Source organism: Crinia signifera, chromosome 3 (genome assembly GCF_055691185.1).
Source record: "Crinia signifera chromosome 3, ASM5569118v1, whole genome shotgun sequence".
Lineage (NCBI taxonomy): Eukaryota > Metazoa > Chordata > Amphibia > Anura > Myobatrachidae > Crinia > Crinia signifera.
The window spans coordinates 95,747,519-95,772,959 of NC_139219.1; the positions used below are offsets into that span (position 1 = coordinate 95,747,519).

The 25,441-nt window shown below is 42.3% G+C and overlaps 1 protein-coding gene across 1 annotated transcript in view; it reads right to left on the reverse strand.

The window, feature by feature from the left end:
- Positions 1 to 25,441, reverse strand: part of FNDC1 (fibronectin type III domain containing 1) — a 184,753-nt gene that overhangs the window by 86,033 nt on the left and 73,279 nt on the right. Inside the window, exons 2-3 of the mRNA XM_083176230.1 lie at positions 14,679 to 14,873; positions 11,627 to 11,725 (exon numbers count right to left, since the gene is read on the reverse strand). Of these exons, the coding sequence (XP_083032356.1) occupies positions 11,627 to 11,725; positions 14,679 to 14,873 (294 nt within the window). The remainder of the gene's footprint in view (positions 1 to 11,626; positions 11,726 to 14,678; positions 14,874 to 25,441) is intronic.

Here is a 25,441-nt window from a genome sequence, read left to right on the forward strand (position 1 = left end):
TCCACAGGTCTCAGAGAAATTGACTTTTTCAAATTATTTTTCTCTGATGATTTTATAAATTTAATGGTGGACCAAACTAATTTATATGCCCAGCAGTTTATTGCTCAAAACCCCACGTCATCATTTGCTAGGTGGACCCCTGTAGATGCAGTAGAGATGATGACGTTTTGGGGTCTGGTGTTTCATATGGGCATAGTAAAAAAGCCACAAATTAGGCAATATTGGAGTACAGATGTTCTGTACAGCACCCCATTTTACCGTATGGCCATGACTCGGGCTCGTTTTGAGGCAATCCATAAATTTATACATTACACCGATAATGCACAGTGCCCACCCAGAGATGATCCCACCTTTGACAGGCTATTCAAAGTCAGGCCGGTCATTGATCATTTCAGTGCCAAATTTGCAAAACTATACATCCCTGATAAATGTATTAGTATCGACGAGTCCCTTATACATTTTAAAGGAAGGGTTAAATTCCGCCAGTACCTTCCCAGTAAGAGGGCAAGGTATGGCATAAAAATGTATAAGCTGTGTGAAAGCACCACAGGGTACACCCACAAGTTTAGGGTATATGAAGGGAAGGATTCAAGAATTGAACCGCCAGAATGCCCCCCCTCCCTCGTAGGTGTTAGTGGAAAAATTGTCTGGGATTTAATGCACCCCTTCCTGGATAAGGGTTATCACCTCTATGTGGATAACTTTTACACCAGCATCCCCCTGTTTAAGGCCCTTGGTTCAAGAGGTACAGCAGCTTGCGGTACTGTGCGCAAGAACCAAAGAGGCCTCCCCAAAACGCACATTGCCCAAGTACTAAGAAGGGGTGAAAGCAGGGGAATATGCACCGAAAATATGTTGTTGGTCAAATATAAGGACAAGAGGGATGTCGTTATACTGACAACAATTCATGGAGACAGTACCACCTCCATCCCTGTACGAGGTACCAGTACCCACACCTCAAAACCAAATTGTATCCTAGATTACAATAAGTACATGGGCGGAGTGGATCTTTCAGATCAGGTACTGAAGCCGTACAGTGCCCTGCGGAAAACAAATATCTGGTACAAGAAGCTGGCCGTGTATATCATCCAGATGGCACTGTATAACGCTTACGTGCTATTCCGTTCTACCGGCCAGAGGGGGACATTTATGCACTTTCAAGAGGAAGTCATAAAGGGCCTAATATTTGGGAACCAGCAGGCCCCAGTACTTCTAGTACTGGCCCCCGTATTGTACCAGGGCAGCATTTTCCCAACGAAATCCCCTCCACTGCAAGAAAGGGCAGGACACAAAAAAGGTGCAAAGTTTGCTATAAAAAGGGAATAAGAAAGGAAACTATTTTCCACTGTGAAACTTGCCCCGACAAACCCGGCCTATGTATAAAGGAGTGTTTCAAAATATACCACACATCTATGGATTATTAGGTTCATCATTTCACCGTGCTTCGGGGGTCTTGCTAATGCCACATAGCACCCACCATTCATTCCACCAGAATCTGAGCTGCAAAATCCAAAAATCACTCCTTCCCTTCTGAGTCCTGCCATGCACCCAACTGGTATTTTTTGGTCACATGTGAGGCATTGCCGTACTCTGGAGAAATGGGGGCACAGATTTTGGGGTGCTTTGTCTCCTTCATTCCTTGTGAAAATGAAAAATTTTGAGCCAGAAGTACATTTTTGTGTAAAAAAATGTAATTTTTCATTTTCACAGCCCAGTTGTACCAAAATTGGTGAAACCCCTGGGGGTTTGAAATGTACACTATACCCCTAGATGAATTCCCTGAGGGGTGTAGTTTGCAAAATGGGGTCACTTGTGGGGGGGTTCCACTGTATTGGTAATGCAACATAGCACCCACCATTCATTCCACCAAAATCTGTGCTCCAAAATCCAAAAATCACTCCTTCCCTTCTGAGTCCTGCCATGCGCCCAACTGGTATTTTTTGGTCACATGTGAGGCATTGCCGTACTCTGGAGAAATGGGGGCACAGATTTTGGGGTGCTTTGTCTCCTTCATTCCTTGTGAAAATGAAAAATTTTGAGCCAGAAGTACATTTTTGTGTAAAAAAATGTAATTTTTCATTTTCACAGCCCAGTTGTACCAAAATTGGTGAAACCCCTGGGGTTTTGAAATGTACACTATACCCCTAGATGAATTCCCTGAGGGGTGTACTTTGCAAAATGGGGTGACTTGTGGGGGGGTTCCACTGTATTGGTGCTTTGGGAGTCTTGCTAATGCAACATAGCACCCACCATTCATTCCACCAAAATCTGTGCTGCAAAATCCAAAAATCACTCCTTCCCTTCTGAGTCCTACCATGCGCCCAACTGGTATTTTTTGGTCACATGTGAGGCATTGCCGTACTCGGGAGAAATTGGGGCACAGACTTTGGGGTGCTTTGTCTCCTTCATTTCTTGTGAAAATGAAAAATCTTGAGCCAGAAGTGCATGTTTGTGTAAAAAAATGTAATTTTTCATTTTCGCAGCCCAGTTGTACCAAAATTGGTGAAACCCCTGGGGGTTTGAAATGTACACTATACCCCTAGATGAATTCCCTGAGGGGTGTACTTTGCAAAATGGGGTGACTTGTGGGGGGGTTCCACTGTATTGGTGCTTTGGGAGTCTTGCTAATGCAACATAGCACCCACCATTCATTCCACCAAAATCTGTGCTGCAAAATCCAAAAATCACTCCTTCCCTTCTGAGTCCTGCCATGCACCCAACTGGTATTTTTTGGTCACATGTGAGGCATTGCCGTACTCGGGAGAAATTGGGGCACAGACTTTGGGGTGCTTTGTCTCCTTCATTCCTTGTGAAAATGAAAAATCTTGAGCCAGAAGTGCATGTTTGTGTAAAAAAATGTAATTTTTCATTTTCACAGCCCAGTTGTACCAAAATTGGTGAAACCCCTGGGGGTTTGAAATGTACACTATAACCCTAGATGAATTCCCTGAGGGGTGTACTTTGCAAAATGGGGTGACTTGTGGGGGGGTTCCACTGTATTGGTGCTTTGGGAGTCTTGCTAATGCAACATGGCACCCACCATTCATTCCACCAAAATCTGTGCTGCAAAATCCAAAAATCACTCCTTCCCTTCTGAGTCCTGCCATGCGCCCAACTGGTATTTTTTGGTCACATGTGAGGCATTGCCGTACTCGGGAGAAATTGGGGCACAGACTTTGGGGTGCTTTGTCTCCTTCATTCCTTGTGAAAATGAAAAATCTTGAGCCAGAAGTGCATGTTTGTGTAAAAAAATGTAATTTTTCATTTTCACAGCCCAGTTGTATCAAAATTGGTGAAACCCCTGGGGGTTTGAAATGTACACTATACCCCTAGATGAATTCCCTGAGGGGTGTACTTTGCAAAATGGGGTGACTTGTGGGGGGGTTCCACTGTATTGGTGCTTTGGGAGTCTTGCTAATGCAACATAGCACCCACCATTCATTCCACCAAAATCTGAGCTGCAAAATCCAAAAATCACTCCTTCCCTTCTGAGTCCTGCCATGCACCCAACTGGTATTTTTTGGTCACATGTGAGGCATTGCCGTACTCGGGAGAAATTGGAGCACAGATTTTGGGGTGCTTTGTCTCCTTCATTCCTTGTGAAAATGAAAAATTTTGAGCCAGAACTGCATTTTTGTGTAAAAAAATGTAATTTTTCATTTTCACTGCCCAGTTGTATCAAAATTGGTGAAACCCCTGGGGGTTTGAAATGTACACTATACCCCTAGATGAATTCCCTGAGGGGTGTACTTTGCAAAATGGGGTGACTTGTGGGGGGGGTTCCACTGTATTGGTGCAACATAGCACCCACCATTCATTCCACCAAAATCTGTGCTGCAAAATCCAAAAATCACTCCTTTCCTTCTGAGTCCTGCCATGCACCCAACTGGTATTTTTTGGTCACATGTGAGGCATTGCCGTACTCGGGAGAAATTGGGGCACAGATTTTGGGGTGCTTTGTCTCCTTCATTCCTTGTGAAAATGAAAAATTTTGAGCCAGAAGTGCATGTTTGTGTAAAAAAATGTAATTTTTCATTTTCACAGCCCAGTTGTACCAAAATTGGTGAAACCCCTGGGGGTTTGAAATGTACACTATACCCCTAGATGAATTCCCTGAGGGGTGTACTTTGCAAAATGGGGTGACTTGTGGGGGGGTTCCACTGTATTGGTGCTTTGGGAGTCTTGCTAATGCAACATGGCACCCACCATTCATTCCACCAAAATCTGTGCTGCAAAATCCAAAAATCACTCCTTCCCTTCTGAGTCCTGCCATGCGCCCAACTGGTATTTTTTGGTCACATGTGAGGCATTGCCGTACTCGGGAGAAATTGGGGCACAGACTTTGGGGTGCTTTGTCTCCTTCATTCCTTGTGAAAATGAAAAATCTTGAGCCAGAATTGCATGTTTGTGTAAAAAAATGTAATTTTTCATTTTCACAGCCCAGTTGTATCAAAATTGGTGAAACCCCTGGGGGTTTGAAATGTACACTATACCCCTAGATGAATTCCCTGAGGGGTGTACTTTGCAAAATGGGGTGACTTGTGGGGGGTTCCACTGTATTGGTGCTTTGGGAGTCTTGCTAATGCAACATAGCACCCACCATTCATTCCACCAAAATCTGAGCTGCAAAATCCAAAAATCACTCCTTCCCTTCTGAGTCCTGCCATGCACCCAACTGGTATTTTTTGGTCACATGTGAGGCATTGCCGTACTCGGGAGAAATTGGGGCACAGATTTTGGGGTGCTTTGTCTCCTTCATTCCTTGTGAAAATGAAAAATTTTGAGCCAGAACTGCATTTTTGTGTAAAAAAATGTAATTTTTCATTTTCACTGCCCAGTTGTATCAAAATTGGTGAAACCCCTGGGGGTTTGAAATGTACACTATACCCCTAGATGAATTCCCTGAGGGGTGTACTTTGCAAAATGGGGTGACTTGTGGGGGGGTTCCACTGTATTGGTGCAACATAGCACCCACCATTCATTCCACCAAAATCTGTGCTGCAAAATCCAAAAATCACTCCTTCCCTTCTGAGTCCTGCCATGCACCCAACTGGTATTTTTTGGTCACATGTGAGGCATTGCCGTACTCGGGAGAAATTGGGGCACAGATTTTGGGGTGCTTTGTCTCCTTCATTCCTTGTGAAAATGAAAAATTTTGAGCCAGAACTGCATTTTTGTGTAAAAAAATGTAATTTTTCATTTTCACTGCCCAGTTGTATCAAAATTGGTGAAACCCCTGGGGGTTTGAAATGTACACTATACCCCTAGATGAATTCCCTGAGGGGTGTACTTTGCAAAATGGGGTGACTTGTGGGGGGGTTCCACTGTATTGGTGCAACATAGCACCCACCATTCATTCCACCAAAATCTGTGCTGCAAAATCCAAAAATCACTCCTTCCCTTCTGAGTCCTGCCATGCACCCAACTGGTATTTTTTGGTCACATGTGAGGCATTGCCGTACTCGGGAGAAATTGGGGCACAGATTTTGGGGTGCTTTGTCTCCTTCATTCCTTGTGAAAATGAAAAATTTTGAGCCAGAACTGCATTTTTGTGTAAAAAAATGTAATTTTTCATTTTCACTGCCCAGTTGTATCAAAATTGGTGAAACCCCTGGGGGTTTGAAATGTACACTATACCCCTAGATGAATTCCCTGAGGGGTGTACTTTGCAAAATGGGGTGACTTGTGGGGGGGTTCCACTGTATTGGTGCAACATAGCACCCACCATTCATTCCACCAAAATCTGTGCTGCAAAATCCAAAAATCACTCCTTCCCTTCTGAGTCCTGCCATGCACCCAACTGGTATTTTTTGGTCACATGTGAGGCATTGCCGTACTCGGGAGAAATTGGGGCACAGATTTTGGGGTGTTTTGTCTCCTTCATTCCTTGTGAAAATGAAAAATTTTGAGCCAGAACTGCATGTTTGTGTAAAAAAATGTAATTTTCCATTTTCACATCCCAGTTGTACCAAAATTGGTGAAACCCCTGGGGGTTTGAAATGTACACTATACCCCTAGATGAATTCCCTGAGGGGTGTAGATTGTAAAATGGGGTGACTTGTGGGGGAGGTTCCTAACTTTTAGCACTTATGGTGCCTAGAAACCTACATGGTGCCTAAAAAAAAATCTCATAAAAAGGAGGCTCCAAAATCAAGTAGGTGCTCCTTCTATTATGAAGCCTGTGGTTTGGTCAACGTGCACACTAGGGCCACATATAGGATATTTTTGAAAACAAAAGAATTGGAGGAATCAATTTTTAGTCACATTTCTCTAGTAAAATCTACTGTATTCGTTAGAAAAATGTATTAAAATTGAAACTCTGCAAAAAAAAAGAAATTTTGAAATTTCACCTACACTTTGTTTTAATTCCTGTGAAACACCTAAAGGGTTAACAAACTTCCAAAATGCTGTTTTGAATACTGTGAGGGGTGCAGTTTTTGAAATGGCATCATTTATGGGGGTGTCTCACATACAAGTCCCTCAAAGTCACATCAGAACTGAACTGGTCCCTAATAAAATCAGTGTTTGAAATTTTCTTGAAAATTTGAGAATTTGCTAGTCATATTTGAAGCCTCCTAGTGTCCAAAAAAATGAAAAGGAGGTTGAAATAATGATTGCAACATAAAGTAGACATATGGTCTTTGTTAGTTATTAACTATTTTGAGTGGTATGATTATTTGTCTCACAAGCAGAAAATGTGACATTTTGCATATTGCTAAATTTTCCATTTTTTCACGATATTTTGGTATTTTTCACAAAAAAACACAGACTGTATCGACCAAAATTTACCACTAACTTGAAGTACAATGTGTCACGAGAAAACAATCTCAAAATCACTGGGATAAGTAAAAGCAAAAAAAAGTTATCCCCACTTAAGTGAGACATGTCAGATTTGAAAAAAAGGGCTCTGTCATGAAGGCACAAACTGGCTCTGTCGTGAAGGGGTTAAAGGTAAGATCATTAAGGATGTTTATAACTCTGATTGACAAATGTTGCTACTGAAATCCTACTGAATGTTCTGTAAGCGGAGGTCATTGTTTTGTGAATGGCACAATAGTCCAATAAAATATGTAGAAACTGCACTGCTATTCGTCAAACATCTCTCAGAAAGAGGGTTATAAAAAAGTATTTTCTAGAACGTCTGTGAATACTTTGCCTGGAGTTCATCAAACATCAATCTCCTGCAGTGAGTGAAGATCAAGAAACCCTCTTTTAATTGGATTCAATCGCTGGAACTTGCACTTGATGACTCCCAGCAACAGAATAATAGGCACTAAAGCCACTTTCAGAGTAGCTGCTAACCTACTATGCATGTTCTGCCAATGACATCAAACACCGCATCTTAAAACAATCTACATCTGCAGTAAAAGTTACAATACATAAAAGAGGAGTTTTCAATGTGTCTACAGCAAAATACATGCAAAATGTATCAAGTCAAGAACATTTGGTACTTGTGAGTTATCTGGACGCCCGATTTTTTGATTGTATGCCTTAAGTTAAGGCATACAATCAGATACGATGCGATGCGATATCGCATCGCATCGCATCGCATGCGACCATCGGATGCGATGACCCGATTTTTCCATAGGAATCAATGTTAAAATGATTACTATGGAAAAAGGGGTCCTTTTCATACCCCTACTATCCAAGTGGGCATGGAGTTGGATATAAACCTGTGGCGAGCGTAGCGAGCCACCGAGCCCGAAGCGTGGCGAGCGAAGCGAGCCCCGCGAGGGGACAGTATTCCGTGTCCCCTCGCGGGGCTCGCTACGCTCGCCACGCTTCGGGCTCGGTGGCTCGCTACGCTCGCCACAGGTTTATATCCAACTCCATGCCCACTTGGATAGTAGGGGTATGAAAAGGACCCCTTTTTCCCATTGAATTCCATGTTAAAATGGACTCAGTCCATTTTAACATTGATTCCTATGGAAAAATCGGGTCATCGCATCGCATCGCATCGCATCGCATCCGATGGTCGCATGCGATGCGATGCGATGTGCCCGATCCGACCCGATTTTGAAATCGGGCGTCCGGATAACTCACAAGTACCGAACATTTTTTGTCAATGATTGTTTTGAAACATATTTATAGAGTGCAGGGATTATATATCATAATATAACCACATACTTTAAGGTCAGATTCGGGCTGTAGACATCCAGAATTATACACACTCAGTATCCAATCAACTGCATGTTTGCTGTTTCCCCTGCCCACCGTGATCCATTTATTATTAATTTCTTTGTGCAAATACAATTGTGGCTACATAATTATAGTATGCAGCCACAGCATGATCCTATAGTATGGTAGAACATGGAAGTGTCATAAAATCTCTACCAGCCCAGAGCGTGGAGCGTTTCTTGGATGCAAGCCACTAATTGCAGTTTCTTATTTGTAATTTGCAGCAGCTGTTTTAGTGGTGCTGATTAACCCATTGAGTGCCAAGGGAATTTGTGGAAATAGGTGTTAAAATTGCCAAGCTAACCTTTGAGTGCCAACGTTGCTGTTAGAGATCCTTAAGATATCTGATAAAAATGCCAGCAACACTCACAGCGACTGTTCTTTTTTGGGTGCAACATTAGGGGGGAAATTTACCAATATGAAAAACCTAGTTTTTCGTATTGGTATTTCCCCTACAACTGCATACGACTGTTTCAGTCGTATGCAAAGTCGTGTTCCGGAGGGGAATGTACAAAGCAGTCATATACGACTGCTTTGTAACCCACCGATGTCGTAGGAATTCGTATTAGCTGGCCATATATACGGCCGCTAATACGAATTCGTACAGGCAGTCTGCACGGATCAGTCAGATCCGTGCAGGCTGCACCAGGCTGAAGGAGCCGGGGCCGGTAATTAAAAATCAGGGAACCCGACAAATAGGGGTTCCCCGATTTTTAACAACCAGCCCCAGGCTCCTGCTCTGGTTCCCAAAATACGGGGGACAAAATGAGTAGGGGTCTCCCGTATATTAAGAACCAGCCCCAGGCAAAACCAGCCAGCAGGGTAATGCCACAGCCGGGGGGGAGACTTTTTATACAAGTCCCCCCGGCCAAAGCATTCAGCCCTCTGACCAGTCAGCCTGGCCAGGGGCCCTGGGGGAGTGACGACCCCCCCAATGAAGGGGTCCCCCCCCTCCAGGACTTACCTGACCAGGCTGAAGCCTGGTGCTGTCCCCGATGCCCCTGGGCGGTGGGCATCGGGCTGATTCAAGTGTAAAAAAAAGATTAAACTATTGTTTTTTACTGTGGCACTACAAGTGCCAGCAAGCCTCCCCAGCAAGCTGGGACTTGGAGAACCACAAGTCCCAGCCTGCTGGACATTAAAGGGCCCGCTGGCACTTGTAGTTCCACAGTTAAAAAAATAGTACACAAAACACACTGACACAAATTTTAAATAAAAGTTTAATACACACATCACACACACACTGATACTTACCTATCTTGATCCCGTCGGTAGGTCACTGGCTCCCCCCGGCTGTGGCATTACCCTGCTGGCTCTTTTTGCCTGGGGCTGGTTCTTAAAATACGGGGGACCCCTACTCATTTTGTCCCCCGTATTTTGGGAACCAGTCCCAGAGCAGGAGCCTGGGGCTGGTTGTTAAAAATCAGGGAACCCCTATTTGTCGGGTTCCCTGATTTTTAATTACCGGCTCCAGGCTCTGTCAGCCTGGTGCTGGTTATGGCTGTGGGGGGGACCCCACGCCGTTTTTTTATTTATTTATTTTATTTATTTTTACACCGCAGCCTGCACGGATCTGACTGATCCGTGCAGGCTAAAACGAGAATACGACAGGAAAATGGTGTTCTATTTTTCTGCCGTATTTTCGTGGACAAAAGCAGCCGTATTTTCTATACGGCTGCTTAGTACATCAGGAACCACCATTCTTTTGAATGGTGATTTCTGTCGTATCCTAACAATGGTGTAGACATTTGTATTTGTAAATACAAATACAAATGTTCCATCCCTAGGACTACGAATTGTTGTATTTTGGGGATAGAAAATCCCGAAAATACAAATTCGTAAAAAAAAAAGGTGTATTTCTCCCTACGAATACACCTTTTTTCTACGAATCCATATTAGTAAATTTCCCCCTAAACTTCAATTAATTGACTTGGCTGTATTTGTATTTATTTATACTTATAAACAGTCGCTGTGAGTGACGCTGGCACTTTTAGCAGATATTTTGAGGATCGCTCACAGCAACATTAATAGACAGATAAGGAATTCTGTAACATTACAAACTGGTGACTCAGCATGGTAAATTACTCTTTTATATTTGACTATCCACATACTGTAGATTCCAAGTGAGAACAGTAAAGTGCACCAGGCGCAGTGATACCTGGCCCGAAGCGTGGCAAGGGAACGTGGTACACTAATTGGGGGTCCACACCCAAAAAATGTGAAAAACTCATATTGACCTTTTCATGTGTCCACCTTTTCCATGTCAGTCTTTTCTCGTGTTTTGACCTTTGGTCAATGCTGACGTTGTGCATGTTGACCTGCTGTCTAACTAATTACTGTCGACCAAAACATTGTCTGTGAGCTATACCACACCTCCTTAGCTCTGACAGTTCCATAAGCCTGCTGGAACTCATTGATTCAGTATTAAATAGGGGTGGATTGGGCCGCAGGGAAACCGGGACATTTCCCGGTGGGCCGGCCTAAAACTCATTAAAAATGGGCCGGCCGCGCTCCCCCCCTTGGCTGGGCCACAGGTAGTGGCTCCGGCACTTTGCCCAAATCCAAGATGGCCACGGGAGGGCTGCGGTCCATGCAAGCGGGCTACCAGCTCCCATTCCCCCTCTGGCCAGAAAGCAGCAGGTGAGCCCCCGCCCCCTCCACGCATCACATACACCGGCGCCACACACACCCCCCACACATTACTTACACCGACGCCACAGCCCCCCACATTACTTACACTGGCGTCCCCCCTCCCACGCTGTGCAAGAAGGTTCCAGGGCCGGTTTCAACTCCCAATCCGCCCCTGGTATTAAATAATACGGACAATGTTTATTAACCTATATTGTAACCTATATTTATAGGTTTATAGACTGACTTTTATTAACGATGGCAGGAGAAATCATTCAACGGCAAGCAACAATCAAATGAATACATCCACTCACATGCTACTAAGTGGATTCAGGTGGGGAGAGGCGTGCATTCGTCAGGGCGGCAGGCACACTTACCCGCTCACTAGGCACCGAGTGTACACTGCCTAGCAAGCGGGTAAGAATCAGGCCCTATATTTGCTTTGCTTTTAATAAAAGAATCTCAGATTTTTCAGTGTCCTAAGAAGCTTCTCAAGGGACTCACTTTCAATATACAGCCCATAAGTATCCACAATTATATTGTAAGGGTTCTACCTTAAAATTGGCTCAACAAATATACCTGAAAGTAATAAGAATAAAAATAGAAAAAATATTCACCAAGTTCCCTGCAGCTTTATTATCACATGCACTGGGAATCAAATTCAACTGAAATAGACTTTTGGTATTATTATTACAGAAAAAAGAACATCTTTCCATCACATGTCTATCTGATCTTTTTCTAGTAATCCTCAACACTTGCGTATTTGACCTCAGAACGGTGCTACTGTTTGGCTAGTTATCAAAGTAAGCAAACTTCATACCTGGAATTTTAAGCTTTGTAACAGCTGCCCGAAACACTGGCTGGCTTTTGCCTTGGTGACTCATCGAAGGCAGGGAGACCACATGTACAGACTCAGATGCTGATAGGATAAAAGAAATAAAATTAAAAGAAAATGTAAAGGCATTATCGTAGCTGATAAGAAGACCAATAACAGTTACTGTGGCTCCACGACCATCAGAATATTTAATTACAGTAGTGGCTACATACTATTTTATTACATCTGTGAAGCAACGTTGAATGTTTTATCACTGTGCAGTTGCACAACAACAATTAACAACCAAGTTTCTTAGCATCTGCCATTAGTAAGTTATCTCATGCTATCTATTTTATGCTGTACTCTTCACTACATAAAAATCTCATAGTGATAAATCCACAAGCATTTTAAATCAATATATCAGTACCTAGACAAAGCAATTGCTCACATTGCATCCAGTAAACCCGAACAAGTCCCAGATGTTCTATGGCTACCTAAACTAACCTACGCTATACTTTATTGTTTATTTTATATTATGTTCTGCTTATTCTTGTTTCTGCTGCATAAATCTTATAAAGATTTGTTAGATTAGCATGTTCCTCTTTACCATTTCCTTTGACATATTAGGGCTGGAAGCATCAAGTTTTAAAATGTGGCCAGACCACCGAAAACTGTCATTTTCTGCGGGTTGGCGCAGCATATTCACCAATTCTGTGGAGCCAGTGCTGACTGTAGCATCAGTTTTTTGTTTCTAGCTTACAGGAGTGGAAAAAGTTTGACGCACTGAGTTCAGAAGTGTATATTTGAAACTCTGCCTATTGTCAGAGTTTTGTATTCAGGGCCAACAGGAAATACAATTATTAGGTTTCACTAGAAGGTCAAAATATACCTTTTGCATTAATGTATATTAACCAATAGTTTTGGTACATGTGATAAATGATTGTATAATATTCGTGTGTAATAAAATCATATGTCAAATAAGTATCATACTGTAACTTGCCATAGGAGTCTAGGGAGGATTCTGCTTTCTGTTAACTTCAAAAACAATTTCAAGAACGGCTGTGTGACTGCTATACCTAATAGTCTCAGAAGTTGTGCAAAAGTATTTAAACAACATTGGACTCCTGCCCTACTGTAAGTCTTGGTAATATATTTTTTACTTTACTGTGACAGTACCATGTATTGGATTTGGAGCCATCTAGTCTGTCTGGCAAGTTCAAAACCTTAAAGAGCAAAACTCTAATGATGGCATTAGCTGCAGGGGCTGAGCTCTCTCAGCCAATCAGTGACCCCCATTCTTCTGGATGGCAGTTATCAAATCTCCTCTCTGCCAGCAGCTCCCTGGCATTCCATTACATGAGATAAATTGCATTCGATTTATTGAATGTAAAAAATGGCACATCAAGTGCCAAATCACATGCAACCCTCCTGGGGAGCTCCCCGGGGTATTAAAGGGAAATCAACTCCGACTTGTCCCTTGAACAAGTTGGACCTGTGTATGGGGGCCTTTATTCATGCTCTCTTTATCTACCACATTGATTAATGCAATAGTCTCCTTACAGGTCTTCCCAATACATCACCACTACAATCCATCCTGTATGCAACTGTGAGGATGATCTTCTTTACTAGATGTTCACTGCATGCAAAACTGCTCTGTCATTCTCTCCATTGGTTACCTGTATTCTTCTACTATATTAAATATAAAATACCTTTACTTATACACAAGGCAATAAACCAAATTACATCAATGTACATCTCTTTGCTTATCTCAAAACATCTCCAAACCCGACCTCATCACTCTTCACAAGATCTATGTCTCTCATCCACATCCCATTCATGATTACAGGACTTTCTTTAGGCTGCCCACACTCTGTGGGATGCCCTCCCATGCAGAGAATGAGTCTCTGCTAGTCTCCAAACCTTCAAGCGTTCCCTAAAAACGCATCTCTTCAGGCAGCTTATCAAATTCTGGAACTGCCCACATAGCCTCTATAAACCTAATCTGCAAATATAACTTCACTTATTTTCTCTTTCTGCACTTTCCCATCCTCTTGAGCCGAGGTCAACATTTCTGGGTGATCATATCATATACCACATAAAGAACATTTGCAAACTGGTGTCCCATGCATAGATAACACCTATCCTTATGTACTATATCAATGCCTATTTCCCTATGGATTGTAGTCTTGTGAGCAGGGCCTTCCTACCTCTATGACTGTCTGTATTTACCATGTTTGTTTTATCACTGTTTCTAATTGTAAAGCACAATGAAATTTGTTGCACTATATAAGAAACTGTTAATAAATAAAAAAACAAATATCTGTTGTGGACAACTTGGGATTGCAGATTTCTGAGGTTTAACCACATTTTTTGGGGATATTATATCCCACCCATAAGGCAGGATGCACTAAGCGAAAAATGCGGTAAAAATCCCGTTATCAGGGGTTTTACCGCATTTTGAAATGCAGGAAAACCCGCACGCCAGGTTTTCGCTGCAGGGGTATCACCAGCAAAGGATGGCAATACCTCATAGAAGCCTATGGGCTTCATAACGCGACCCAGCGCCACCCCGGCGACTCCCAGCAGACCCTGCTGACCCCTACTCACCTGTGTCTGGCCAGCAGAGTGCTGTGCTGCCAAGACCAGTGGCCTCCTCCACCCTGCACTGTACAGTACATCCTCTTCCAGGTAAAGGAGAACCCGCCTGCAGCAGCAATAGCAGCACTAGCCGGGTAAGAGAGGGAGGGGGAGCCGCCGGGGTCCCACTGCACATCGCCGCTGCAACGCAAATGGCAATTCTTACTGCAAGAGCCATCCTTTGCAATAATTATCACATATGTTAGGGCATATGCGATAATTATCTATGTGGTAGCCGGCGATGTGTGGTGGAGAGGGGCACCATAGACTGTGCACCATAGACTGTTAAAAGATCAGGCCATTAATATTGTATAGGCCAAGAAACATATTTCACTATATGTAAACATTACAGTACATAGATTGCTATATTTAACATTACATATTATATTGTGACTGGAATATTATCATTTATTTAACTTACCGCGGTGTTTATTTTCATCATTTCGAACAGTGGGCCTCAGAGGAGCATAGTTAACCCTTCTTGCACTCTCTCCCGGACTGGATCGACTGCCCTGAAATCTGCGAAAAGTTCTCATTCCAGGTGACTGGGGAACATGTGACCTGTCATCAGAAGAGCGAGCCCGCACCCGAAATGTTCTGCTTGGGACCTTCTTTTCTTAAAAAATACAAGACAAAAATAAAAAATGAAACTTGGATCAAACAGTATCAAGCATAATCCTTATGTAACCTTTTATGCGCATGTGGTCAAGTTCTATTACAATATCACAACTAGTTATTCTATGCCATTCAATGCAACTACTGTATAGCATTAGCAACCTACAGTGTTTCTAAATTTATTTAGCAATACAACACATATTATAATTGTAATAATTTCTAAAGTTTGTGTAACAGCATTTTTGCATTTGGGCAACTTGCACTTTATACTGCATTATCTAAACTGTATAGTACATGTACACTACAATATTACCATTGTAATGTATCCAGCTGTCACCAGTACGAGGAGCAGTTCAGTTTTTACATATCGATGGTCATCCATTCTGTTTGATTGATTGGCCTGAGGGCCAATCAATATACAGGGGTGGGGCTTTGTGGGTGTTGGGGGTGGAGCTAAGCTCTGTGTCCCAGCTCCTTAGTAAAAAAGCAAAATTGAAACTATTTGTTTAAGCTTGACATCGATGGTGGGAATCCATCTGGTTCTCCCCCATGGCAAAACTATTAGACATCAGCCATAAACCATCGATGATTTCTAATCATCGATGGTCAATGGCCATCCCTAGTATTTGCAAACTGCAACACATCAGAGATGGAGCTTTCATTCAGTAAACTGCATCAAATATCTGTTATCTTGCATTTTACAAATTGCTGTTAATAAATGTGCCTTTGATATTATATGTCCCACCTGCAGGCTGCAGTGTCCAGCAGTATGTGAGCATGTGTGTGCAACAATTGAGAGGCCCCATGCTACCTGCTGCTTACCAGCTGTGAATGGATGCTGTGCACAGGCGCAGAGGCAGAACTAGCGGAGTTGTGGGCCCAGGATATCAACTCTGCTAACTTTAAATCAGATGATTTGTCAGTTCCAAGAGCCTCACGATAGCTGTCAGCTCAGCATTTTAAAATGAAGCCACAAGTTGGATATGTTTAACAAATAATATTGTCTGCCAATATGAAAAATGAATGTTTTCTTTGCTAGTTCAGCAGAAATGAAAATACCACATTTATAATACTTCTGAAGCGGGTTTAGCCCTCAAACATCTGAAATAAATACAAAGGCATAGTTTTAGAATTATTTCCTTTGTCCATGTTTATTCTATTTCTTAGTAAGATGAGACCAATATGAGAGCACGGAGCTACCAACCACACTTATATAACATATATGAATTTGGAAGTAAAAGTCTTAACTTGTTTCTTTGTCCAGTACAGGCTGAACTGGGAGCTACATTCTTTCACAGGTGATTAAGCCCAGTTTATATGGTTGGCTGGATAACGTTCATACAGCTTGGTATTTTTAACATTTGCAGTTCAGGTTAAAAAGCAGATATGATTTATGAGAACAGAATACATTTCCACATCTAATGTTATTTTTCCTGAGTTTATTTTAAATGTTGTTGAACAGAAGTTTAAAATCCTGAAATGTTACAAGGGGAGTGCATGTAAAGACATAACAGTTCACTTTACCAAAATTCTTGGGTAGATTAAAAGTAACTGTAATAACAAAGGATATATTTAATATTCTACTTGAGTAGACAAAACTACTAGAAAATATGAAAATATATGAATATGAAAAGGAAAAAAATATCGGTACTTGTGTACTATCACAGCGCCCATCCCATCGCAGACCATAAGGCATGCAATGGTATGCGCATGGGGCTCGCTGCGCTCGCCATGCTTCGGGCTCGGTGGCTTGCTGCGCTCGCCACACTTTATAAATTCAACTCTACGCCGACGTGGATAGTGGGGGTATGAAAAGGTCGGAGGACGCGTACCGCAGCGCTCGCCACACTTCGGGTTCACGTTCATAGTGGGGGTGGCATGGGGGTGCATTTAACATTGTAAGCCCCCAGTAGGGTGCTTATACAATTTAACATCATATATGGGCTTATACAATTTTAAATTGCACCGCATCGCAGTGCATCGGGTGTATGCCATGCGATGCGATTAAAAGTTGTGTGACCAAATATCATGGGCGCCATGCTAGTACACAAGTACCAAAATATCTGCTAAGACATAATCCTTTTTAAATATTATAATGTACTTGTACTCCTATAATTATATATAACAAGAATGTCTTGCAATAAGTGCTAGGAACAGAACATTTAGCTTTATTTGATGACTTATTAAGAGTCATTAAATTTATGGTTGGTGTTATAACCAGGGCGTTAAGTGCTCAGAGGGAGGTGGTGGAACTCACTTTTTCACCCCTCCCCATTCCATTAGGTGGAGCCAGAGCCAGTGCTAGGGTGTTCAATGTATACCCAACAAAGTATAAATTTGTGCTCATTGAGAGAGAAGCTTGCAGACTAAAGCGAAGCTTGAATACTTAAGTCACTTGTGAGTTTAAAACAGAAGCAGGTGAGTTAGAATACAGAAAAAGGTGAGTTTGAACACAAAAGCCTAAACACATACTGTATTATTAATATTACCATCAGCAGTGCAGTGGATGCATTTGTTTTGCGGGAGACTTTCTGGAGACTCGGCTACTGTCCAATCTGTAAACGATTTTCTTTGCTGCAGGAGGAGATGCTGTGCTGCATGCTGAGCTACATAGGATGTCTGTGTCCTTGGGACCACCACTGCCTCAGAGAACCCCAAAAAGACATTCTGCCTGGACTGCTGTGGGCTCTGAAAGGCAGGGCCTCAGACACATCCACCAATTGGTCACACTTCAAAACTTATATGCTGCTCTTGCAGATCTGGAATGTATGATCAACACAGCCAATAAAGAACAGGAAGAAATGGGGACTCCTACTTCTGCTAACTATAGGACCAGGAAAATTTCATCTCCAAAAAGGACTGCACTTCTCTTGGGAGATTCCATCATTAGAGGAGTAAATCTGGGAAAGCAGAGAAACAAGTAAGGTGCTTACCTGGAGCCACAGCTCCAAGAGATAAAGATGGATGTTAAAAATTGTAAACGCACCAAGGAAAGATGGGGAGGTTGATGTCATTGTCCACCAAGGCACAAATTACCTGGTTAATGCTGAAGTCATGACCATAAAAAGATGAATTTAGGAAGTTTGGAACCGCTCTAAAACATGTGGCAACCACTATAACTTTTCAGAAGTATTGCCAGTACACACAGGGGAAGATAGAACTCAGAGCATCAGAAACTTCAATATTTGGCTAAGTCAAGCTATCTGGCAAGACAGGGCCTTATATAAAAGTGATGGCCTGCACTCATCTTCAAGAGGAACGAGAATATTAAGTGAGAATTTTTGATGCTTCATCAGCAACTATTTAAACTAGCAGAGGGGGACAGTGAAACAAATAAGAATGAAAAAATCTGCTCCCCCAACCTAGAGGTATTGGGCCTTATTCTAGTTCACTCTTTCTGACAAAATCCTTCTTAGATGGACAAAACCATGGGCACTGCAGGTGGGGCAGATGTTACTTTGTTCTGTGCAGATACAATTAGATTTAGGTGGGGTTTTACTTCAAAGTGAGATCTATTTTGCAGTGTAAAAATAAAGCAGCCCGTATTTACCCTGCTCAGAAACAAAATAACTCACCCAAATCTAATTATCTCTGCACATTTTACATCTGCCCCCCCCTGCAGTGCACATGGTTTTGTCCATCTAAGAAGGATTTTGTCAGAAAGAGTGAACTAGAATAAGGCCCATTGTTTCTGCAGGCAAATGGAACATGAAGTCTATCCACTGCAACAGAAGATAATGCTGATCAAAACGAATAGATATAGGCAGAAAGATGAACCAGGAGAAGCACAAACAAAACTTTAAGTGCTATGTGTGCAAATGCTAGAAGTTTAGGAAATAAAATCTCAGAACTAATTTCAATAATGACAAGGGATGAACTGGATATTGTGGTTATTACAGAGTCATTCTGCAATGAAAATCATGACTGGGACAGAGCTATACCAGGATATACTTTCTTTAGGAAGGACAGAATGGGAAGAATCAGACTAGGGGTGCAATATATGTGGAAAAAAAAGCATAAAGACTACCTTAATGGAAGGTATTGAAGAAAAAACCGAGGCCCTTTGGGAGACCATAGAAACATGGGAGAAGGTCATTATTCGTATAGGGGTGATCTACAGACCACCAGGTCAGGAAGAGGAACTTGACAAGAGCCTATTGCAGGACATCAATAAAATGGCAGGAGAGGTAATAATTATGGGAGACTTTAATCAACCTGATGTAAACTGGGAGGTGTCTGTTGCAAGTTCCACCAGAAGTGTAGAATTCTGAATTCATTGCAAGGAGCATCGATCCAGCAATTGGTGAGGAAGCCCACTTGTAAGGACACAATATTAGTCTTAATACTTACAAATGGTGACAGAATATCTGACGTTAATGTGGGTAAAAACCTGGTATCCAATGACCATCAAGCAGTATGGTTCAGAATAAAGACAGAGGGCAGTATTTAATGTCCCTAATCGCGATGTGCAGCCAATCCTGTTTAGGATTCGCTGCACATTCGCCGTGTTCCGGAGGGCTGGAGCCCTCGCTGCCAGCCCTCGCTGACACAGTATTCAATGAGGCAGGGGCTCACTGCCCCTGACCGCGAATGTGAACCCCTGCGGCGAGCCTGAGGACGGCGGCAGGCAGGGAGATAGAAGTCTCCCTGCCTGCCCCAGAACCTATGTGGGGGGAGGTGGGCTCCCCGGGAGCCAGGCAGCACAGGCTGCCCCCCGGGTGAGCCAGCAGGGGACTGGGTATTCACTGCACCCAATCGTGCATATGTAATGATCGGGAGCAGTGAATATATGAATATCTAATGAGCGGCTCTCGGCTCCCGGCCCCCTGCTGGCTGCTATGTGTAAAAATGATATGTTTTTTAAATTAAATATATATTCAGGTGCTATAAGCACATGAATAAAAATAGTATGCCCCTTCTCAGAATAAAATTCCTGATTTTTTTACACCAAATGTAAAACAACAAAAACTTTATTTTAAAAGTTCACTTTCCACTTCACCATGAAAAGATGGCGATTTGCTACACGGCGACACGCGGTGAAAATCACTTAGAAAGATAGCGAGAAGTGCACGTTGAATAGGGTGATTCACTTTCTGACCCAAAAAAATTACCTTCCAACGCGAAAATAGCACAAATTCGCTGTGAAACAGGGCGAATTATCCTCATTGAATACTGCCCAGAGACAGACTCACTGCACACAAAAACAAAAGGTGTTAGATTTTAGGAAGGCAGATTTTGTAGAGATGGGAAACTCTGTAAGCGATTCTTTGGCAGAGTGAAGGAACTTGGAAGGAGTGCAGGAGAAGTTGGAAAAAATGAAAAAGTGCAATACTAAAAGCAACAGAACTTTGTGTCAAAAGAGTTAGAAAAACACAAGGATAGGAGGCCAGCTTGGTTTGCGAAAGAAGTAGCAAGTATTGTGAACGCAAAAAGTTGCCCTTAAAAAAATATAAGCAGATGCAGAATAATGAAGACAAAGAGGTGTATCTTGTTAGACAGAAGGAGGCTAATCAGATGTGCAAAATCACAGGCTGAGAAGAAAATGACCCAGTCAGTGGGTAAAGGGGCGAAAACTTTTTTTAGGTATACTATGGCAGGCAGCAGTCTAATCTCCAAGGAGGCAAGACAAAGGTGGGTTTGCTATTCGCACAGGACCCTCAAAAGTATTGAGGAAAATGGGTGGACCCCTAATATGCTTATATACACAGAAAATGTATTTCTCACAGGGGGTGTGCTACCACTGGACACAATAGGATATGGACAAATAGCAAGAGAGAAAAGTGTGTCCTGGTGTGGTGCACCTAAATGAACTTAACGATTAAAATTTAGCTTTTATTGGTATCTCTTAAAGGCGAAATATAAAAACACACAGACAAAACAACATGTATGTGGATGTGTATTAAAAAGCGGTGGCTCTCTGACTCCACGTCCGTTTTGACTAGAGGTAGATATTGGTTTCCCCACAGGTATGGTATGCTGACACTTTTATTATTAATAACACGTAAATGCAATGTAATAGTGTCAATGTAGCTCAAGGCCCCTTCATGTAGGTGCGCACATACTAATACCAGTGCGGTGATCAATATAGATGAGCACAGTTTAGCTGGTGACCACAGATAATTTCAATAATTGTTGTATTTGTAATGGACTATCACTGTGTCACATGAGACACCGTTACTCTATGATGATGAAACTTCTCTAGATTTTAAAGAGCTGTAGTATTAATCAGTATTGGTGATGTTTCCCATGTGTCAGCATGGGTGTCAAACAATTATGATACAACATTGAGTTACTCAGACCTCTATTGTATAGGCTAGAATTGCCTTTATTGTGAGGGAGCTTCTATGTTGAAAAATGCGTCTGTCTGCCGTGATAGGTAGACTCTGTTAATTCACAAGAGTATATCACAGTTATTCTGTTAATGTGATTATTTGGATACTGAGTCCAATAGGCTTATAAGTATTTGGAAAGAAATAATATTGAAGGCGCTTGACTCCGAAGATAGTGAATTCGATGGGGGAAAGAATATATAGGACAAATTGTCAGTGAATTCTTGTTCAGAACCGTAACTATGTCAATCCATAAGACAAGTGATAAGGATGCGTACTTTTTACTCACAATCGGAGTGGTATGTATCCTCCTATCTGGGTTTCTTTATAGCAGGACATGTAATTAAAGCGTGTCCTTGCGTGTCCCTGTCACAGTGTCCCTCGTTGTGGGTATCGTGCAGGTTAAATAGAAAAAAGAACCGTAAGTAGATGGTCTGTATTGGAAATCAGCTATATAGAGGATAGCGGGAACCAGTCTTGCGTACCAGACTTACTAAGAAACATGTAGTCACGTGTGTATAAAGGTTTCTTTTTTATGGGATCACCAAGGTCGTGAAGATCTAACAGTAATATGTATGCGTACCGTACTTACGGTGCATAACACGGTGATACTCCTATCTAGGTATCTTTTAACACGATCCCCTCTGTGAGTTCTCAGCAACTGACTTTGGTCTCAAACAGTGCATGCAAACAGAGGATGGAGACCGTCTTAATGTAGGATAGTGCTTTTATTGCTAAAAAAGCCAATTTAAACACAAGTGAAAATAGTACAAATTTAAAGTACCTGAAAGATGACCTTATAACAATAAGGACATAAAGAATGGTTGGGCTCAGTCACTCTGCTTGCCAACGCGTTTCGACAGTCTCAGCTGTCTTTTTCAAGGCGCGTCAGAGAGCGGCCCTTGAAAAAGCTGAATGCGAAGCGCGCGCCGGCTAGCGGTGACGCTCTCTGACTCGCATCTGACTAGGATGTATTTTTGATTTATGTTTTTACCCACAGGAACCCTCTCATTGTAATGCGCACCACTTTATCACTGTGCGGCAGGCACCAGTGGTGATACCTTGAGACTATCGATCAGAAATTAGCTGGGGGCATGCCTTTTGATACCACTCTTACTTAAGAAACTTGCTGCTAATTAGAGACTGATTGCACAGTATCTAAGGCTATCTTTTATAAGGCATCATCGCTGTACCTTACACGTGTAGAGAAGGGCACGCTGTAACTTATCTACCATTTACAGCGACTATTGCCCCTACTCCTAAACTTTGGTATCAGCGCAGACAACACCTGGGTTATTCAGGTGGACAGCTACTAAGCATCCACCACCAGCTGTTGGCAGCGCCCCGGCTAACTGTACTAAGTGTGTCACACTGACTATCAAAAACAAACAGTGCTTGAGCACATTGATTCACTGTTACTTTAAGGGTGTATCAAAAACCTTACTTACAAATAAGTGATTGTTAAAACCATTATATGTCGACACAGACCGGTACTTTGACTCACTGTTACTTCAAGGGTATATTAAAAACCTTACTTATAAATCACTGAGTGTCAAAACCATTGTATGTCGACACAGATAAACTCTGTACGATAATAAAGAGCTGCATATACATTTTTCTCCTCTATAAGAGCAATTCCAGCCCAACAAGAGGATTTTGAGAAATTCTGACATATGCCTTAATCAGTGCTGGCCGACTGGTGTGTTGACCTTTTTGTGCCACAAGAGATTCATGTAGAAACATCTTATGACATATAAGTTCACCTCAATCAGTCTCTAATGAAGAGTCAATAAACATAGGAGAATACCACTGACACTGATTATTATCTCATGTCAAACCAATATAGTCTACCTACAAGAGTAGACAGGTATATCTTATTCAACACTGAGGCTACCTTATATCAAGGGCAATTTTAGCCTGCACAATGGAGGTTTGAATAACCCATGGTGCATTCATAATCGGTCGACACTCGTATTGGCCGACATCTGTGTTGACTCCTCATCTTCTTTTTGTCATTAAATTCTGCTATGTACTTGGCAATACTTATAAGCCTATTGGACTCAGTATCCAAATAATCACATTAACAGAATAACTGTGATATACTCTTGTGAATTAACAGAGTCTACCTATCACGGCAGACAGACGCATTTTTCAACATAGAAGCTCCCTCACAATAAAGGCAATTCTAGCCTATACAATAGAGGTCTGAGTAACTCAATGTTGTATCATAATTGTTTGACACCCATGCTGACACATGGGAAACATCACCAATACTGATTAATACTACAGCTCTTTAAAATCTAGAGAAGTTTCATCATCATAGAGTAACGGTGTCTCATGTGACACAGTGATAGTCCATTACAAATACAACAATTATTGAAATTATCTGTGGTCACCAGCTAAACTGTGCTCATCTATATTGATCACCGCACTGGTATTAGTATGTGCGCACCTAAATGAAGGGGCCTTGAGCTACATTGACACTATTACATTGCATTTACGTGTTATTAATAATAAAAGTGTCAGCATACCATACCTGTGGGGAAACCAATATCTACCTCTAGTCAAAACGGACGTGGAGTCAGAGAGCCACCGCTTTTTAATACACATCCACATACATGTTGTTTTGTCTATGTGTTTTTATATTTCGCCTTTAAGAGATACCAATAAAAGCTAAATTTTAATCGTTAAGTTCATTTAGGTGCACCACACCAGGACACACTTTTCTCTCTTGCTATTTGTCTTAATCTCCAAGGAGGGAGCAGCCAACTGGGCTCCAGACATGACTGCCCGCAGCTGCACTGGTCTCTTCAGGGAGTGGGGGGGGGGGGGGGGGGTTTCCAGACTCGGCTGCACTGCAATCTGCAGGAAGGGAGGGGAGTAGCCAGCGGGGCTTCTGCCCACAGTAGGAGGGGGGAATAGGAGCTTTACAAGCATGACTTCGGCTGTAGTCAGTTAGCCCCATTCCCGCCAGAGTGTACTCCTGTCCCTGTGCATGGCTTTGAATGGAACACCATCCAATATCACTCACCATCTAAGTGAAATTGCAGCCCCGTGAATAGAACTAAATCAGCACCAATATCCAGTTAAGAAGATTATCATAGAGCATACATGCCTACCTGACCCTCTCCATGAGGGAGAAAATGATCTATTCCTGGACTTCCCTGGTAATGTGGTGAAGTGCATTTCTTATCAATTACTGATTTTGCAGAATAAATGGAGGAGGGAGCCTGATCCAATATTTCAATTAGGGCATCATGGAGACATACTGTATGGGTATACTACTAAAATGCAAGTTTTTGAAAGTGCAGTTGTTGCCCATAGCAACCAATCAGATTCTAGCTATTATAATAAGGTACAGGATAAATTATAAGTACACTCTAATTGGTTGCTATGGGCAACATCTCTAATTCAATAAACCTGCACTTTATTAAATATACACCTTAACCCGGACTTCTAGTCCTAGACTGAATGGGCTTGCAGGCAAATCCCGGAGCTCAGCTACCCCCTGCCACGAACGCCACCTTCTAATGGCTGTTTACAGCCTCCACTGACCCCAGCACAAATCCTTCTCTCCCGCTGCTGTCAATGGACAACTTCATCCCCTCCTCCTCCCAGCCGAGACTGCTTGTATCCGCCAGGAGAAACGCTGCTCACTAGAGATCATGGTGTGGACTACAGCACACCCCGCCTACAAAAAATCTGCAGCTGAGTCACTTGATGCGACCTATAAGGTATGCCACACACCTAACGCACCAGTCACTTATGGAGAGCATGACCCCCCTAGTCATGCAGGCTGTAGCTGACATTACAGCACAGCTGAAATCATTAACTCACAGTGTGATGGTCACAGAGAATCAGCTTGGTGCTGTTATACATGATTTTGCTGATATAGCTTTAAACAGTGTAAAGGAACTCACTTCTGATATCTACTAGATCTGGAACAAGCTGGACCATATAGAAAATTGTTCGACAATAATAATATATGAGGCTTGTGGGATTACCAGAATCAAATTAAAGGGCCATTATTAGCCCACTTCGTCAGAAATACATTCCCTGATCTACTTGGGATTTCCCAGGAATGTCATAACCTAGTGATCGGGGTGCACAGAGTGGACCCTGCCCCCACCCCAAATAAACCTAGACACCCTGGGTCACTTTGTTTGGATGCCTACATTTTCTCCATTCTGGTCTGCTTCAAGACGTATCAAGGATTTGAATTGAGAGGGCAAAAAATTGT